This window comes from Lissotriton helveticus, chromosome 10, assembly GCF_964261635.1.
Source record: "Lissotriton helveticus chromosome 10, aLisHel1.1, whole genome shotgun sequence".
NCBI lineage: Eukaryota > Metazoa > Chordata > Amphibia > Caudata > Salamandridae > Lissotriton > Lissotriton helveticus.
Window position 1 is genome coordinate 24,025,468 of NC_136071.1, and position 21,111 is coordinate 24,046,578.

The 21,111-nt window shown below is 44.3% G+C and overlaps 1 protein-coding gene across 1 annotated transcript in view; it reads right to left on the reverse strand.

Annotated features, from left to right (window-relative positions):
* LOC144785005 (blue-sensitive opsin-like) overlaps nt 1-21,111 on the reverse strand; it is a 114,840-nt gene that overhangs the window by 72,512 nt on the left and 21,217 nt on the right. The window contains exons 2-3 of the mRNA XM_078664124.1: nt 7,838-8,006; nt 3,454-3,619 (exon numbers count right to left, since the gene is read on the reverse strand). Coding sequence (XP_078520250.1) covers nt 3,454-3,619; nt 7,838-8,006 — 335 coding nt within the window. The remainder of the gene's footprint in view (nt 1-3,453; nt 3,620-7,837; nt 8,007-21,111) is intronic.

Genomic DNA, 21,111 nt, shown 5'->3' on the forward strand with positions numbered 1-21,111 from the left:
GAGCACAGTCACCAATGTATTTAAATCTAGTTGTTTGAGCAGCGGGGTTATGTGAGCAAGGCTACACGCTAGCCGAAACGCGTCATCCTGCCCGATATCTCACACTATTCTTAAATAAAAGTCACTGCAGCCAGCAGTGTGTAAGCTGATTCTGGAGTCCTTGTCTTTCTCCGTTTGGTGGTTTCAAGCGCCGGAGCGGTAATTGGATATATATATATGCCCGTGACCAAGTGCTGGGGAAGCACGAAACGCGTTGGGCGTTTATTTTCCGAGGACATCGTCTTGGTATGCAGGCTGCAGCCTTCATCTGCAATAAATTGCTTTACTTCATTCCTTGGCTGTGCGGCTTCATTCAAGAGGGCAACCTGTGTTTTTTATATATATATATATATATATATATATATATATATATATATATATATATATATATATATATGTGTATATATATGTATATATATATATATGTATATATATATGTATATATATATATATATATATATATATATATGTATGTGTATATGAATTTTTAAGCTAGAACTAATAACATGATATGTCACAGCACATTAACTCATCAAATTAAATGGGTATTAAATAATTAATTCATTTAAATATATGAATCTAATTTAAAAATATTAATGTTTAAACACAAATGTTAAAGAAATGTCATCCTTAAATATTAATATAATGTAATTATTTAACTGCTTTTTATGGGAGTGTGTTGCAGGAGCTGTGAGCAGCCATGTGTGGCGCTTGACTTACTCCAGGGCTACACTGAAGTACATTTAAACCAGTTTGATACCTTTAAGGCCGTAGTGACTTTAGAAATGCTGTGTTTGAATTGCAATGAGTTTATTCATGGAGGTGTGTGTTTGTGTTAGCATGTGCATCTCTTAACTCCTCCTTAAATTTTCCTAAGTAAGTATTCCTCATTTTCCAGCCAGTCTCTTCCACATTTGTTACTGAAACGTAAACCTAGGGGTGTAGAGACCTCCACACAGAAAAGATAGGAGTGGGGCAGGTCTCCAGCTGAGGGTTAGCTAATAGCATTTTGTAGTTTGAGACTAAGGGCCTTATTACGACTTCGGCGGTCCAACCGTTGAGGCCGAAATCCACCACAAGACTGCAATGCCGGCGGTCTTGAGACCGCGCATTACGACTGGATCTCCGAGCGAGCGATGCACCAGCTGCAGTCTTGGCTGTCTGCATTCTTCAGCTCATTGAGTGAGCCTGAAGCCAATGCAGCAGCCCAGCAACGCCCACACTGTCGTGCACACACTGCTGGCATGCACCATGTCATGCAAGCCACACAGTGCACGCACAACAGTGTAGGTGTAGGGGGGAACAACATGTGCCCCCAGTGACATAACAAAATGGGCAACCATACCCGGGGGCCCTGTCTGATGCCCCCTCCTTTGGTTTCACCGCCTTGAAAAGGCTTGCAGAAATGCAAGCCAGAATATGGACGAGGGTGCCAGGCTCGGCACCGCCTCCATTCCTACCCACTCTGAACACCGTTAGCACCGCGGGATCCAAAATCCTGCTGGTGCAGGCGGCGTTGTGGCGGGCGGGTGGCTGTTCGACCACCAGACTCGTAATCAGGCAGTCGGACTGCCTAGGTTACGGCGGTCGGACCGCCACCATGGGTTTGGCGGTCTGGAAACCGTCTAACTCGGAATAAGCCCTTAAATCTACTGTCGTACTATTTTACATACTACAAAATTCAGTTTGTGAATAAGTCTCTATGTAGTCATAAAATGACCATTGTGTACAAAATGACAGTTGGAAAAACAATAAAGAGCCCTTTCTAAAATGGCATAACAAGGATTCTCAAAGTTGAGACACCAGGCTCGCCGGATACGGCCCTGACGATCTCTCCCTATTGCCGCCAACAAATGCGACTACTCCTTTGACTTGCTGCAGCACACCATTGATCTACTTGCTTACTATGACGTTGTATCACATGCGACTGATCCATGATTTTCATATTTCCGTTTCCACTGTTTACTGTTGCCATGGATGCTAACCATGGATGCATACGATCACGGACTGCTGATAGCATGTATACGACACCGGAGATTCATTACTGCATAAAAACACATAAAAACCATAGACCTGTCTATTTTTCGAGATTTCCAAAGTGTGATGCGTACATGTTTCACTCTGATACGCCGCCGGACCCCAGGGTCGTCGGCTAAAACGGCTGTGTTATCTCACTAACAATGCATGTCACTTACATTCAATGCAGCCGGCCTAAGGAGGTTGTAGGCTATGTGCTGTGTTATTTACGGACTATACAATAAAGGTCTTTAAAAAAAACAAGGATTCTCAAAGTGAAAATCTACCTTTTACTAAGGGAAGCTAACACTGGCGATGAAGAGGAGGTCTTTCCATAAAAGACACAATCCAGATCCCCAGAAAGATTTAATAGTAGGTTTATTAGAGAATCTCTCCAGCGCTGCCACTCGCCAGCAGCCTCCCGTCCAGTTACCCATACCATACCATTCCATACCATACCATACCATACCATACCATACCACTCCATAGAATCAGTTTCTAAAGAGACAGCACATCAGAGTTCTACAATACTAGTTGAACGTTAAAAGTAACACCCTTCCCTTCTGCTTATGAAATACCTCTTTATGTCACCCCAAATGAAAATTGCAGGCCAAGAGTCATCTGATGGCTTTGATGATCTGCACACATTTTGAAAAAAGATGGGTCTTCACGATTCGTCTGGCGAGCACCATTTCCAAGATTTTAAACAAAATGCTTTGGCTTGGCTTCAAACCAATCTTTGGTTGAAAAGCCTAATATTTGCAGGTCCCTCCCTGGGCAAGCACTAGCAAAGGCAATGGCCTTCATACAGAAAAACGCTTCGCGGGTATGAGCCTGAAGATCAGTTGCGCATGACGTTGTGCAAGGTTGGGTATCCGAAGAAGGTACTTTTACAAGTGTGTGGTTTAGAATAACCTTTGACACTGAACCCCTCTATCCCTTCCCCTGCTGGTACAGTGCATTCTAGTAGGTGGTGTGAGAAGCTACCTGCTCTTTTCAGGAGGGTACTACTAAACGTCTACCAAAACAGCTACAATCTTATCCTCCCTTCTCTAAGGGGCTGGCATACTGTTAACGTGGCAGCTACAGAACATCTCAGCAGCCCTGCAATGCTTCTATTGGGACAGGACATGGTCCAAGCACAAAGAGCAGCTGCACACACACAGTCATGGTCAGGTTTCTATCTCAAGTACAGCAGTCCAAGCTTCTTCCACCCACAGAGCAGGACTAGCAGCATTACACACTTCTCCTGCAAATACACAGCCGGCACAACACAGTCAGTAGCAGGTGACCAAGCTTTGCTCAGAAAAAAGCCTGTGCAGCACAGGTAGCATTGCCTAGGACAAGTCTTGACCTTCTTACAGAAGAACTGGTCAATATTCAAACCAGTGCACTTACAGCGCGAAGGGTGAAGAGGAGCCGGCCATATGAGAAGATGATGATGAAGAGCGGGACACCAAAAGAGAAGCAGAAGAGGAAGAGCACGTAAGACTCGTTGTTCCACTTGTTGTTCACCGTGTACCAGTCTGGGCCACAGGAGCACTGCAGGCCCTCAGGGATGTACCTAAGACCAAGAAAGAAAGGACATTCCTGAATCTATGGAATTATTCCAGCCTTTGCCCTGAGGCCTGAATGTACACTCACTCTGGACTCACCACCCATTTATATATACGTCGAACCAAGACCATGAACTGGTTGCACTATGGACTATCCATCCATCAAAGTATCTAACTAAGACCTAGGGTGTATCATCCTGAGGACAAGCCACCCATTAAACTATCTAGCAAAGAATCGGAACCTATTGTACAGTGAACTAGCCACCCATTGAGGTAGCTACCCAAGACCCTAACGTTATCATACCATGGACTAGCCACCCATCAATGTATGTAACCAAGACTCTGACTGGTGCTGTTGACTACTCATCTATCAAGGTACTTAGCAAAGGCCTTGAACGTATTGTGTAGTAGACCAGCCCCCTATCGATGTATCGAACCAAGACCTTGGTGGAATTATACTGTGATATACCCATTGATGAAGGGATCTAACCAAGACCCTGAATTTATGGTACTGTGGGCTAGCCATCCATTGAGGTAGCTAACCAAGACCCTAACATTATCATACTGTGGACAAGTCACCTATCGATGTATGTAACCAAGGCTCTGGATGTATGGTACTGTGGACTAGTTATCTATCAAGGTATCTATCAAATACCCTGAACGTATCGTATAGTGGACCAGCCTCTTACTGATGTATCGAACCAAGACCTTGATGGTATCATACTGTGATGTAGCCATCGATTAAGGAATGCAACCAAGATCCTGAACGAATGCTACTGTGGACTAGCCATAGAGTGAGGTAGCTAACCAAGACCCTAATGTTATTATACCGTGGACTAGGCACCTATCGATCTATGTCACCAATGCTTTGACTGTATGGTACTGTAGACTAGTTATCTATCGAGGTACCTAGCAAAGACCCTGAACGTATCGTATAGAGGATCCAGCCCCCTATCAATGTATCGAAACAAGACCATGGCTGTTTCACACTGTGAGGTAGCCTTCAATGAAGGAATCTAACAAAGCCCTAAACATATAGTACTGTGAAACAGCCATCCACTAAAATATCTAACCAAGACCCTGAACATATTGTACTGTGAAGTAGACATCTATTGAGGCATGAAATCAAGACCATGAACGTATCGCACTGTGGGCAAGACATCCAATGGGGTATCTAACCAAGACCCTGAATGTAGTGTACGGTGGACAAGCCCCCATTCAATTATCTAACTAAGGCTCTGGCCATAACATAATGTGGACTAGCCACCCATCAAGGTATCTAACCAAAACCCTGAACGGATTATACTGTTAATTAGCCATCCATCAAAAACCCTGGATGTATCGTACTCTGGGCTGGCCATCCATTGAGGTATCTAACCAAGGCCATGAATGTATTGTATTGTGACTAGGCAGCCATCAAGGTATCTAACCAAGGCCCTGAACATATCATACTATAGATGAGCCATCCATTGAAGTATCTAACCAAGACCTTGAACGTATCACACTGTAGATTAGCCATCCATTGAAGTATCTAACGAAGACCTTGAACGTATCACACTGTAGATTAGCCATCCATTGAAGTATCTAACCAAGACCTTGAACGTATCACACTGTAGATTATCCATCCATTGAAGTATCTAATCAAGACCTTTAACGTATCACACTGTAGATTAGCCATACATCGAAGTATCTAATCAAGACCTTTAACGTATCACACTGTAGATTAGCCATACATCGAAGTATCTAATCAAGACCTTTAACGTATCACACTGTAGATTATCCATCCATTGAAGTATCTAACCAAGACCTTGGATGTATCACACTGCAGATTAGCCATCCATCGAAGTATCTAACCAAGACCTTGAATTTATCACACTGTAGATTAGCCAGACATCGAGGTATCTAATCAAGACCTTTAACGTATCACACTGTAGATTATCCAGCCATTGAAGTATCTAACCAAGACCATGAACGTATCACACTGTAGATTAGCCATGCATCGAAGTATCTAACCAAGAACTTGAACGTATCACACTGTAGATTAGCCATCCATCGAAGTATCTAACCAAGACCTTGAACATATCACACTGTAGAGTAGCCATCCATCGAAGTACCTAAACAAGACCTTGAACGTATCACACTGTAGATTAGCCATACATCGAAGTTATCTAATGAAGACCTTTAACGTATCACACTGTAGATTAGCCATCCATCGAAGTATCTAATGAAGACCTTTAACGTATCACACTGTAGATTAGCCATACATCGAAGTATCTAATGAAGACCTTTAACGTATCACACTGTAGATTAGCCATACATCGAAGTATCTAATGGCGACCGTTAACATATCACACTGTAGATTAGCCATCCATCGAAGTATCTAACCAAGACCTTGAACATATCATACTGTGATTAGCCATCTATCAAAGTATCTAGCATTAGTTCAGCATTATGAAGGTATCCTTGCTCACATTCTCTAACCCATCCATTGACCTCTGTCTTAAACATATCACTACTTTGAACCAACCGCCCATCTAAGTATGTCCTCAGCCACTTCAGTGACTCCAACTATATTGTTACTCTATATTTACTGCCCATCTCGGTATCTACTGTAACTTCAATCATTGCTGAAGTTCATGACAAATGTCTTTGATCTTCCTCACTGCCTTTGCGTTCCAATTTGGCCAAGACCCCAATGGCAATTCTGCTGTCTGCCCTTCGAACCACTGTTAACTGAAAAGGCTGTGTGTCCCAAAAATACTGGAAAGCTGGGACGTGCCAACCACCTGCTGAAGTCCATCAACTTCCAGATACTACTGACTTTAACAGATGTTTTTAATACTAAATACTCTACCTCAAAACTTTCTCAGATAATCGGTGCCGATGAACCAATGTTGTAATCAAATCCATGCATGCAGCCTAGCCAATCTAGAGTCTTTTGAGACAATGAAGGAATTGCAGTGCTCACAAGATGCTGAGGGAAGGATTCCTCACATGGCAGTCCAGGTGTAAGGGTAAAGAGTTTGTGAAAGGTGCTGTGTGGAGGGTTTTGGAAAATGACATCCTCTGCACCCAGAGGACAGGCACACCATGGGCCCTAGCAGGATCAGCTCAACTGCGACCCATGTCATGGTATCCCAACACCACTCTGGAGGGACCGTGCAGGGCAGACATTGGCTTCTGTTCCAAGACTGTCGAGAAGTGTGCCAACGCCTACCCATGGTGAAGTGGGTTAAACTCAAGGTGTCACAAGCCCGCCGTAGGTAGGATAATGAAACAAACACTATTTTACATGATACTCATCAGTCACCAAATAGTACTCGCTAAGTTAACGCTTGATAATGCTTGCTTTGGGTCTACTTTAAACCAGTGATCTAAAGGAGAATGGATAACCCTGCACCAACCATTCACCATACACCCACAGCAGATGCAGGTGTTTCCCCCTGTATCAAGTATAGACCATGCAGCAGTCCTATGCATGAAAAGCTCTGGGATAGGGCAGCCTGAGCTAGCTGTGAAACCTTACACCATATACAAGCCAGTCACCACCCAGGCTCTAAGCCTCTGCATGCTCTACAAATCACTAAGCATGCAGCACTAGGTGTGGGAGGCTCTGCGACAATGTCCAGAGCCTTCGGCCTTGTGTTTAATGTTTGTCTGATGGCTGTAAAACTAATAAAAAGCTCAGACCCTTTACTATCCTACCCTAGACCTTCAACGGTCTGGAACAATGTCCACACCTTCACTCTCCAACCCTAGAGGTGAAAGGCCCTGTAAACTAATCCTCCAGCCCATGTATGAACAGATCAATCTCCTGAAACTCACAACCCACCCAGCCCCACCCAGCCCCACCCATCCCCACCCAGCCCCACCCATCCCCAAAAGTGGAAGGCTCAAGCAATGTTCACTCCATTGTTTATCCACTCCTAGAAGAGCCTTACTTTTGTTAAGCAGCTACACCACTCACTTGCTCTAACCCTCTGTAAACAAAGAACCCTTCCCAAAATAGTGTGGGTGTTTGGCACACGTACATTCCTAGTGGTGTGGCCGGTAGGGAAATTCTGGATAACTAGGGGAGTCTGTGGTAGGGTATTATTCTGTGAAATGGGCAGTCTGAAGTGCTGTGTTCCCTGTTTGTCATTACTGCCTGTGTTTCTATTAGAAAATTGTGAGCAAATTCTGCATCTTTCTTCATGACCTTGTCTTCTAGCAGAAGTTAGATGTACCTGCTCCAGCCAAACAAGGGTGGGCCAGCTGCCGTGAATCCTGCTATCCAGGTGAAGACGCAACCCATGATGGCGTGACTCTCTCGGAAGGTGAAGCCGCCCACAGGTTTGCAGATGACCAGGTATCGCTCAAAGGCCACCACAGCTAAACACCACAGACCGACAATACCTGCGTGATATGGAAGGAAACAGAAACAGGAAGCTTATTTTAGAGAGACTCAAACAGAATGCTAAGGGAATTGCGATTCTAAAAGGTTTACTGTATAAAGAATCAACGGCCAGATTAATCATACTGAAATCGGCTCGCAAAGGGCCAGATTCTGAGAATTTGGCCCTTTGCGAGCGCAATTTTTGCATTTGGGATTCATCATCCCAAATGCAAAAATCGCTATAGTAGAAATGGCTATATTGCGAAGAATCGCATTTAAGGAATCTCAATTAGAGATTCTTTAAATGCTATTCATGAACCTTTTTGAAATCGCGAATTCGAAATATGGGGCCGCTATTTACCGCGAAGTGTAACTTCGTGGTAAATAGCAAAAACTTAGAAAAATGCACTTTAGTGCATTTTTCTAAGTTGTATGTTACACACACACATGTGCTTTGGACATGTGTGTGCGCAACATCAGTCTACATTTTCATTTCAGGGGTGCTACAGGGTGTCCTTTGGACACCCCTGGCACCCTTGAAATCGCTTCCTTATTTGAAATTAGCAAATTGCTCATTGCAAATAAGGAATGACTCCCCATTCATTCCTATGGGCCTAAAGGCCCATAGGAATGAATGGGGAGTCATTCCTTATTTGCGATTAGCAATTTGCTAATCGCAAATAAGGAAGCAGTAGAAATCGCAAATATTATTGCGATTTCTACATGAATCCCGTTTTGCGAGTCTTTAATAGCGATTCCTTAATAATCGCTATTAAGGACTCGCAAAAGAGGACAATGATGAGTCTGGGGGCAATACTTTATTAAAGACAAGGAGGCTAGCATTATGTATAATACTTTTATTCGCCATCAAAATAATGTTCAGTTCCATAAATAGCATGTGACCGCCATCTTCTTCCTCGTTTCATTTACTCTTCTTCTGTTTTTCTATCCACTCTTTATTTCCGGCTATCCTCTTTTAATTCTCAACAAAATACAAAATCAAACATGTCATTTCACCCCATATTTGTCCTAATTCTTCATTCCAAAACTCTCAACTTAATCCTAATCACAACATATTATAATTTTTGAAATCCAACAATCAGCTCACCTCCCAAAAGTGCTGGGAGGGATAATGCTAGCCTCCTTGTCTTTAATAAAATCTCGATTCTTTATACAGTAAGCCTATTAGAATCGCAATTTTATGTCAAGACAGGAGACTAGCATTATGCATATTCAAAGCTTTTGTAAAACACATTTTTAAACATGATCTATTGATTTAAAATAAAACCTCCTGAAAGTCTCAGCAGAGGACCAATCAGCTGCTTTCATAATATCTTTCAATCTTCCACCTAACATACACACCCTACTTGCCATTGCTCCTCTCGCTGAATGAGCCGTAAACTTGGATACACCTACACCTGCTTCTTTCATTGCACATTTAACCCATCTTGCAATTTTTGCATTACAAACTGCTTATAAAGCTTGACATACGAAATTAACCCCTGTTCAATCCCTGCAGCTCTTTTCTTCAACAGTCTATTCTCGCATTCTTTAAGGCAACACACCACACACAACTTCAGATATTCATCAAACATAGGATAGAAGACAGAACCAGACATGGTTTTATTCTTACTGTATATCTCAAAAACTACTCCATTTGGTTGATAAAAATCTATGCGATAATTCCAACGCCTTCACATCTGAAACCCTCTGAAAAGATATAAGACACAACAAGGAAACTAACTTCCAAGACAATTCTCTCGCCCCTAAATACTTATTGCTCGGCCACCCTTCTAAAAACCTTAAAACTAAATCCACATTCAATAAAGTCTTATACTTCGAGTTCGGGGGTCTCGTCATTTGAAAACCTTTCATCACCCTATACACTAAAGAACTTTTATCAACTGTTACACCTTGTATGGGAGGATTTCCAGCAGACACCACTGATCTGTTACAATTCATTGTTTTATAAGACATTCCTCTTCCAAATAACTAGGCCAAAATGATTTGCCTCCTGAACGTCATCAGTTTCCAAGGGATCCAAACCCCTTTCCATGCACCAACTGAGTCACACCTTCCATGACCCTCTATACCTCCTCCTTGTACCAGAGGCCCAAGATTGTTTGAGTAATTCTGCAGCTGTGCCTGAGAGTTCCTTGAATGCTCCTGAACACCTGATATCTTCCATACTAGAAGGTTGAGAGAATCCAATTCCACCAACGGATGCTCCCCCCTTCCACGTTCTTCAGAATACCTTTGAAGACCACCGTCAACAGAGGTTCTTCCACTGTCTACTCCATCACCGATGGAAACCGTGGTAGAGTCTTCCAAAAGGGAGTAACCAAAACAATTTGACATTTCTGTCTTCTCACCTGCACTAGAACCCTCTGGATCATAGAGAATGGGGAAAACGCATACCCCTTTAACTCTTTCCAGTTCTGTACAAAAGTGTTCACTGCCATCGCCCCTTGATCCTGTCTCCAACTCACATACCTTGTTAACTGGTTGATCAACCTTAAAGCAAACACATCCACTTCCAAAGGACCTATCACCTCTAATATTTCCTGAAATACTTCTTCTTCCAGCTTCCAATTGCTATAGCCGATCATGTACCTCGAATTCCAATCCGCTAATACATTTTGTTCTCCCAGGTAATATTCCCCTCTCAATCCTATCTTTTGTTCTAAACAAAACTCCCCATAATTCCTTTGCAAAATCCACTAATCCCTTGGACCTTGTTCCTCCCATCCAGTCTGTTTATGTATGCTACAGTAGTTATATTGTCGATTTTCAACAGTACAGACTTCCCTTGTAATCCTGCTTTGAAACTCTTCACAGGGAACAAACCCGCTTTCATTTCCTAACAATTTATATGTTTCTCATTCTCCAACGAAGGCTAAAGACCCCGGTGTCCAGAGCTAAACCAATCGCTCCCCAACCTGAATTGCTCGCACCTGTTTCTAACACAAAATTGCTCGGCCATTTAAGGCTTCCAAATTCTCTTTCCACCAAAGTAACTCCACCTTTGCCTCCATGGAAATTGATGTCTCGTCTCCATACCACCACATTGTAAGGACCTGTAATGTACTGATCCTGGAAAGATTGCTTGAATAGATGAAGATAGCAAGCCAATCACTTGTGCTAAATCTCTTAATTTCACCCTTTCTTTCCTCATTACTGACTGTGCCTCCTGCTTTATCCTCTTCACCTTCTTCTCCGAAGACATAACTGACTTGATACAGTGTCTACTACAAATCCTAAAAATTCTAAATTCTGCACTGGTCTCAAAATTGACTTTTCGGTATTCACCACAAATCCTAAACTCTCCAACCTTTCACAATAACCAATTGTTTTTCTAAGTCTTTAATCTCCTGACTCATCAGTAATATATCGTTGAAATAAACGATCATTCTTACTCCTCTCTCGCTTAGAAACCCAACTACCAGTCTCCTCACCTTTGTAAAACACCATGGGGCCGATGAAAGCCCAAACGATGAACTCTGAAACTGATATAATTGACCTTTCCAACGAAACTGCAGAAACTTCGGACTCTTTTTTGCCACTGGGATTGTGAAATATGCATTTTTAGATCCATTTTCACCATCCAATCGTTCTGTTGCAGTATATCTCTTAAAAGATTAATTCCTTCCATCTTGAAATGCTGATACGTCACATATTGATTCAAATTCCTTAGGTTTATTACTGGTCTCCACCCTTTGTAATTTTTCTACTAGGTACAAAGTACTTACAAACCCTTTCTCTTTTTCGTCCACCTGTATATTTACATTTTTTGCAACATCTATAAAACTTCCTCTTGTACTATTTACATTAGTTCTTCTTGAAAAACCAATATGTGAGGTTTGTATAATTGTACCGGTTCTGTATCGAAATCTATTGAATACCCTTCTATAGTTCTTAGCACCCAGACATCTTGTTTTATTTATGAAGTTTTATATATTGTGTAATTGTCATCCACTTTTCCCTGAAATACATTTATCTTCCTCCTATACTTGTCAGAATAGAAACAGAAAAAATCTTCATACTCACCCTGGTTCTGTCCTTGTCCTGCAATGTGGCCCCTTCCTCTGTTTGTACAACCTCACGACCTTCCCCTTTGTGGTAAGAATTGAGAACCTCCTTGTCCTCTATATTAACCATAGCCCTGGTTATGATATTGGGCTCTGTAGTTTGCACGGCTGGTAGTTTGCTCTCTCCTACCAGCCCGTCCATAAAAACTATTGTTTGCAAACACTCTCATCTGTGCCTAATCCAGGCTTGTGAAGGTACGCACATAGGGGCGTATTACCAACGATTAGCGATATTTATTGCTAACGAGGCTTAGCAACGAATTTTTTAACGCTAAGCATCGCCGGAAATTATCGCAGAGATAACTTGCTATTAGCAAGATTTATCTCAGGAGTGATAAAAATCCTCGCGCTAACTGCCAAATGAGAGATTATCGCTGGAAAACCAACAATAATCTCTCGAAGTTTGGCGTTAGCTTGATAATAGGGGCTCACAAACTTAGCCATGATATCCACCTTCCATAAGATATCATGGCTAAGTCAGGAAAATACCAGGTGTAAAAAAAGCAGTGCTAACCGCGGTTAGCGCTGCTTTTTTTATCACTAACAGGGTTAGCGAAATCCTTGATAATAGGAGAAATGTCGCTTAACAACATTTCTCCTATTATTTTTCTATGGAACGCCCCCTTTGCATCTCATTAGAGATGCAAGGGGAAGCGTAGAGAAAAAGGGTGCTAACATGCGAATTTGCGTGTTAGCACCCTGTTGCTGATAGGGAGATAATTTTATCTCCGCTTTCTTGGCTTTTAAAGCCAAAAAAGCGGAGATAAATCCCTTGATAATATGCCCGTCAATTTGTTAAAGACATCACCATCCCATCGCCAAACAGTAAACAACGGGCATCCTCTCTTGACTCTCTATTAGCAAAATCCCCTGGCTTAGGGTTTATGCGCATAAGCACGGTTTTTATTTTTTATGTTATGAGCCCGGTATTTGCGTTTTCCAAAAAGCAAATGGCTCTCTGACACCATCCACGCAACAGACTAAAATCAAAATCTAAATTCTTGATATAAGCCTTCCACAGCATCAAACATTTTAGCCAAAGGCCCGAAGTATCAAGCACTTTATCTTGATACTGTTTATGGATCTTTCTAACCCCTTTCTAGGATCCTTGCCCATCTAAAACAGATAAGGTTTTAGCTCCGGGTGCAAATTTGATGTCAGAGTAACTTTTTCGTCATTAATTGGCCTCTAGCATTCTGCCCGCATATCATTTCTCTCATCTTTCTCTAATGGTTTCTTGCCTCTATGTGATCCAAAAAGTGGTTCAAAGGCCACCAATTCTTCCCTCTAGGGTGGCTAGTTTCTTTTGGACTGGAAAGTAGCTCCCCAAAAGGATCAACTACAGTTTCTTTATTTTTCATTCTACCACTGATTTCATTTTGATCCACCAACCCATCGTTATATTCCAAATCAAGAATATATTCATCTATGTGCATGTTATCATTATTGCTCACATCCTCAGCGCCTTGAGACCCTACGGGTAAGTAGTGCGCTCTATAAATGTCTTTGATTGATTGATTGATTGTTTCCTCCATTCTCAGTGATAAACTGGTCTCTCTTTGCACAGCGTCGGGTACCCTCTCTTTGCACCGCGTCGGGTACCCTCTCTTTGCCCCACGTCGGGTACCCTCTCTTTGCACCGCGTCGGGTACCCTCTCTTTGCACCGCGTCGGGTACCCTCTTTTTGCACCGCGTCGGGTACCCTCTCTTTGCACCACGTCGGGTACCCTCTCTTTGCACCGCGTCGGGTACCCTCTCTTTGCACCGCGTCGGGTACCCTCTTTTTGCACCGCGTCGGGTACCCTCTCTTTGCACCGCGTCGGGTACCCTCTCTTTGCACCACGTCGGGTACCCTCTCTTTGCACCGCGTCGGGTACCCTCTCTTTGCACCGCGTCGGGTACCCTCTCTTTGTGAGTTGCTTTGGACTCTACTCCCGAATGCTTTTTCTTTGAAAGACATTTCCCTCCTGGGCCCCTCTCACTACTCTCATCATCTGAAACAGAGTAATATTCTTCTTCATCTGAATGTTTCCTCTTGCCCATAGCCTGCTTCACAGACTCTTGAATCACCTCTTTTAATTCCTCAGAAATAATTTTCATATTCTCCTGCTCTCCCTATTTATCTCCATACCAACCACTTTTATACTTCCTATTAAATCAAAATATATTTTAGACCGTCTAAACTGTAAATGTTCTCCTTGTCTTTAAAACAAGCATTTACAATGCAATGGTCTCGCCTTCACAAAAGTTAAAGCTATTGGCATTGTAAATGACAACATTTTTATTTATGTGTTGGTTTTTTAAACAGATAAATAAATGGCATTCTCATTTACAATGCCAATAGCTTAATCTCTCGCAAATGCACACACACCATGCTCTCCCACAAACCATGCTCTCCCTAGAACACTCACACTGCTGTCTCTCTCACACTGCTGTCTCTCCCACACACAGCCACACACACACACATACAGCGAGCCACACACACACACACAGCCTCACATACAGAGAGCCACAGACACAGCCACACACATACAGAGAGCCACACTCACACAGCCATACACACACATACAGAAAGCCACACACACACACATACAGAGAGCCACACACACACAGAGCCACACAGAGCCACATACACAGCCACACCCACACACAGCCACATACACAGCCACACACAGCCACACACACAGCCACACACACACACAGCCACATACACAGCAACACACACAGCCACACAGCCACATACACAGCCACACACACAGCCACACACTGCCACACACACAGCCACACACAGCCACACACACAGCCACACAAACAGCCACACACAGCCACAGTTTTCAGTAAGCTTTGATCCTTTTGAGTTAGAAACAATTTATCTACAGATTATGCGCCAGATGAGGGATAATTATGCAAAATAAAGCAGAAGCAGCAAACACAGGATCGCATAATTCCAGTGGCCCTCCCCATGACCTACTATTATATTTGAGCTCTAACTTTTTGATGCTCAAACTGGACCCTCTCCATACCTGTCCACTGGATGCAATGTGATGAATCTATTGTGACCCCCAGCCTTCTGCACCTTTGTCAGAGTAACAGGCCCCCCGCCCCCACCCTAATCAGGTCTCCACAGACCCAGAAGAGACCCAAGAGGCAATGCCACGGCCCACCGTGACTGGAAGGGGCAGCTGCTCGCTTCTCCTCCCCCGGGCCCCTTGACAAGTGACATTTATTTATTTAATGCGTTTTTCTATAGTGTAAACTTCTGTACCCGAAGGTGTAAGAGCGCTTTATAAAAGGACCAGTTACATTACATAACATTCAAGGCTGTAGGAGTTTAGGCCTAAGATCAGTGTTGCATGATAACTTGTTGGTTAGTATTAAATAACGTGTTCGCGTTAGATCAAAGGTCTCTGTGCTCATGATACGGCAAGGGCACCCTAGCGCTGATCCTTTCCCTCCGATTATTATACCCAAATGTTTCTGCACTTGACCTATCGTGGCTGCTAAACCGGACGCACGATAAAAAAAGAGTTGCGGTCTAGCTTCGAATAGATTTACCCTCCAATTGAAACGATGCACTCTCATCATACTACTACTGGAGAGAGCAAAAGAACAACACTGGCCCAATCAGACAAACGCGTCTTTTGTGTGGACCAATTGCAAGCCTGGGGCAGAGGAGCGCGCATCAATACCAAGAAATCCCTGTACCCTGGGCTCGGATTAGTATTCATCTAATAAGGCATGTCACTGTGCTGGAAGATTATCCAATTTAATTCTTAAGCACCCGCCTACTGGAGCTTTGAGTTAGGCGTTTATCTTCAGATGCCAAACCGTCCAAAACAAATCATTGTTTCTTTGAACATAAAAACAAGGGGGGAGAATCCAGAACTGCTTTTCAACTCAACACGACCACCAGTGACTGTTCAACTGAGACAGTACACAACCCACACTTAAAGTGAAAAAAACATAGAAAAATGTGTGGTGAGGAGGAAGGCACCTCACGGGAGAACACCCTCGGGCCGTTTGGCAGAAGTTTACCAATTTCTTGCCCCTTTCTCATCATCGGTCGCCTTACCTCCTCAAAATAAAGTGTCCAAAGAAACAGAACCATACGTGTTGACAGACAAGTGCAAGACAAAACCATCCAAGGAATCACTCCTTGGTACAGAAAAAGTGATTAAAAGTGATTAAAATCGGCAATCACACCAAAGTTACAAATTTATTATTAGTTATGGTGTGTACCAGTAAACTAAAAAGGCTGGTAGCTTAATTTCGCATACCAATACCCATAGCCAACATGTTTCACTGCCCCACAAACTTATCGGCAGATTCATCAGGGCTCACCGCTTGGTCACTGCACAAGTATTGGACATCATCATAGTGGAAACCTTATCCAGCCATATCCTCTCATACCAGCTGGAAGAGGAAGAGACTTTTCTGTCGATTGTTTCATCAATCGTACACACGGGCACCAGGACCGGAACTCATCCCAGAGGAGCGCGCAACATGTTTGATCACTGTGAAGTGGAAGTGAACCTAGAACTGGAAGGGGGCAGGGAGGAGTGGATTTTTTTACTAGAGTTAGGGCTGAGGTCTCTGGAGCTGTCCAGGGGGTTGCAACGCGGCTATCATGGCTTCCACCTATACTGCTGTGCTGCTGGTTGAAACATCCCCCGTGAGCCCAGAGCATCGCTTGCGCCTCAGGCTGGTCGATTTGCGGCTTTTAAACTATCTGGGCTGCCGTCTGGGTCCGGCCGGGTCCGCTGGGAAACTCTTAACAAAATCATGAAACCGCTGCAACCCCCTTAAATGGAAGGTCATGAAGATGTTGAAGGACAGTATTTTCCCACAGCCGTGCAACTACTCGGTTCAGGCTGGTAGACGGCCATCGGCTTGACATGGGCGTGCACAAACCAGTTAAGAGGTGAGAAGAGGAGTGGGGGGAGAGGGGGCGGCGTCATTTTTGGAAGCTAAGCCCTGTCCTTTGCAGACTGGGGGGCGTGTTTTTCGAGGAGAGAAAGAAACAAAAAAAACACGCCCCTCAATCCGAAACGGACGGGGCTTAGGTACCAAAAATGACGTCACAGAACCCTCTTCTCCAATGGCTGGCCGCCGTTTAGGCAGCCAGCCAATGGAGAAGAGGGGCGGGTTCAAGCCTCGCTACTCTGGAGGCATAATATCTTGCCGCATTCGCTACGCTACGCTAGCCGAGACCTAAAAACAGCCTCTGCTCACACGAAGCTCTCAACGATACTTTGTTGCTAGTTCACAGAGCAATCAGCCCTAGAAACCACATGTAGTGTTTAGAGGAAGCTCAATCTCCCTCCGAAAACCGCACAAATGTCACCCAATCACAATGTGAGTCATGTGACTTTATCACACAACTCGCACTTCCTTGAATGCTTTCCTCCTAGAGGCTATCTCATCACACGCGCGAGGCAACATGTATGCCGCGCGATTGAAAATCAACGCTCCCATCTCCATGTGCTGTATCAGTCGCGCTCTGTCTACCTTCCGCGCGAGTAATCAGGTATGCCGCACGATGGAAACCGCTGCTGCACTCGTGCTCCTATGTTCGCCATAATGCATCCCAACTTTAAAAAGTGCTAGTTTTTAATGCTACCACTACTTTATATGAAATCTACAGATTTCCCTAAAATACTTTCTTATCTTCAAACCATTCATTTCCATAATACCAACAATCACTTATCTACTCTTTCCCGCTCATACTAATTACTCATTTAAAAAATCAAAAACATTTTCAACTAATTGTATCCCAAACATACACCCATACATTCGGTATCCCACAGTTTTCAACAATCAATCAGACATATATAATCTTAAAATACACATCTATATAAATAACTTGCATATAGTTATCTGCTCAGAAGCAGCAAACAAAAGAGGAGGACAATGGAGGTCACAGACTACTTGTGGAACTCAACATTCTTTTGGTGGTGAATACAAGTATTATGCATAATGCTAGCCTCCTGTCTTGACATAAAAGCAGTCATTCTCATAAGTGTCTAAAGGCAGGACCAGCCGGACCCACAAACTGATAATGTCTGAGGGAAAAAAGAGAGAGGGCTGTGAGCAGTTAGAGACAGAAATAGGCAGAAGCTCCCTTCACGGGAAGGGTTGCCGGTGAACATAGACTCCCATACACTGATCAGGCCGAGCCGAGAGCTTCAGTCATGTTTCTGAAAGAGTGACTGTTCCAATGGAAGCAACACACAGGTAGCTACAAAACAGGGAAAGTGGAATATTATGTGGAATGGGTGAGTGCCATTACCATGCAACTTTATCACAAAGCCTCAAAGAGGATCCTGTATTCACAACAATAGTCCTTAGCTCAGTCCTGGTAGTGTAACAAAAAGCAGTCAAGCATTACTGGAGGAACATATGTTAAGTATTTTACAGTATTCATAAGTTATTGATACGACTCGAGAAAAATCCAACACTAATTTAAAAAAACAGAGTACATTTTTTATGTAAATTTAAAGACCAAAACATACTAAATAGCATACATAGAACCGGAGTAAATGCATTAAAATTTGCAGACATTTAACATTATGGTCAATGGAAAAATCTGCCAGTGATAATCGGTCACTTAGGGGTCGAGTGACGTTGACCCTCGTAGGGTAGTGGTCTTTGAGGTCCCAGGAGCAGAGCCCAATAGTCAGTTCAATTTGACCTGTCCCGGGGAGTCCGGGTGCAGTGGTTGTCCTGGCTATCAGTAGGCTTTAAACGGGAGTCGCACCCAAGCTGCTTTTACCATAGGGACGGTGCCAGCAGAAAGGGAGTGCAAATACACAAGAGCAGGGTCTTTACTGATGTCGGTCACAGGTGTTGTGAAGTGCCCTCTTATTGTAGCATCGAGCCAAGCGGTCAGTTACCCGACTGATAACCAACACCCCTTGGTAGCAGTAAAAGTAACGAAAAGGAACTTTGCGGTCTTGCGGTCAAGGGGAGTGCGGTAGTGGCTTGTAACTTTGGTGAAAGCCAGACTACAGCTCCCAGAATGCACTTCACCATTTACTTTTGGGTGATTCCTCAGAGGGCCCGATGGCCAGCTATTCTTTAGATGCAGAGAGTAATTTTACCTACACTTTGCATGTGACTGGTCCCACCAATCCAGGGGAGTCTGAGGGTGCTTCTGGCTTCCACAAGGGTCCCTCACTTCGGGAGTGTCGCGTTTTAGCCAAGGATCAGGGTCGTTCACTAAGTTCCAAGCCTGTTGCCTCAGGGTCACCATACCCCTCTTTTGCTTTGTGCTGGTGGGCAAAGTCCTGTTGTCAGTGACACGAGTCACCTCTTGGTCCTTCTTTGAAGTAGATGTTTCAGATCCGAGGTTCTGGTGTCAGGGGAGTCCCTTAAATCCTAGATTTAGTGGGACTAGGGGTGGGGGAGCTAGTAGCCAATGGGCAGCTAATCGCTGCTGCTAGTACGCCCTGAGGTGACTACATCCGGTGGTGCGGGTCGCCTTTTCTATCCAGAGCCCACTAGTTTTTCCCTCCTAAAGGGTGGCAGAAATTAACTTTAAGTGTACAGATCAGGCTGCTCATCCTGGAGGTGTAGCCAGCCTTCCTTGAGCTGTACACAGGGCCGGACTGGGAACCAAAACCTGCCCCGGCAAAGTGCTCGGCCTGCCCCCCCTCCCCACTCGGGGGCGTTGGAGGTGCCGCCAAGCTCTTTGCCGGGGCCGGTTTTCGGACGATTTTGTTACAGGGACGATTTTGCGGCCCTGTAATAAAAACAGCCCCCAGGGGCCCAAAACCGGCCCCCACCCTTGCAACGCACCGGGTAATTCCCCGGTGCCCGCAACGGCCAGTCTGGGCCTGGCTGTACACCTTCTGCATACCTAATTTCCTGCCTTGCCAGGGTCCAAGCATGCCTGGGGCAAGGGGGAGGACAACTCAGATGCATATCAGAGGCGGTGCAGCCTTCGAAGTTCACCGTTCTGTTGTGTCACTTCACTAGCCCACACGGAGGGGAGAGGTGGTACCTCCTTCCTGCTCAAGCCTTTGTTCGGGTTCCGAGGAGAGTTCACACTGCCTGGCAGGAGGGCAGAAACCTGTCATGGTGGCAGCTGGGGCGGGAAAACCTGGGTGTGCCAGCCAAAGCACATGTCAGCTAGGGTAACCAGGTGGGCAGCCACTAGGTAGCCACCTGGGTTATGCCAGCCTTACCTTACCAGTCTCGTGTCAGGGGGGAGTAGGCATATTGTTTAACACCAAATTCGACATATTTAGGTGGTGCTAAAATAGAGCTAGCATCCCGGGTATGCCTGGGTGTAAGTCCCATGTTATCCTATAGACCGCTCATTACTTATAGTGGAATTTAATAGTAAAGCCACTATAGAGACATATAAGCTTGTACTTACATGTCTATACTCTACACCCTGCCTTCTGGGAAGAAGAGACCTTCTCCTTCTCTAGGGGTGACTGACATATGCTTAAGAGCAGTGCTGTGACCCTGTCACACATGGCAAGGACAAAGTCAAAATGGAGCATTGAACACTGTTCCTGCAGTCTGCCATGGCAGGTCTGCTGTCCTCTGTTTACCTGGATCACTCGGGGTGTCACAAACAGGGATGCAGGCCGTGAGTACCCCTCTACCACCCATGCCCTGGGCACCACAGTACTACCTAAAAGGGACATGCAGGGGGTTATAGTCTCTGTCAATTGGGGATGCCAACTACATGTGTCAATTTTAGGAAATGAACACTGGCGACTGGCTGGCAGGCTTCAGTGCACTGTCAGAGTCGAAAACCAGCATCTAGTAGTCCAAACGGGGGCAACAAGTAGGGGGACAGCTGCAAAAAGCCCTGTTTTATTACACTTTTCCAACGGAAGCAACAAACACTGCAACAAACAATGCCACAGATATGAAACTATACCTGTTCCAATGGAAGCATCAAACACCACCGCAGGTATCCATGAAACAGTGACTGTTTCAATGGAAGCAACAAACACCGCTGCAGGTAGCTACGAAACAGTGACTAATCCAATGGAAGCAACACACACCGCCACAGGTAGCT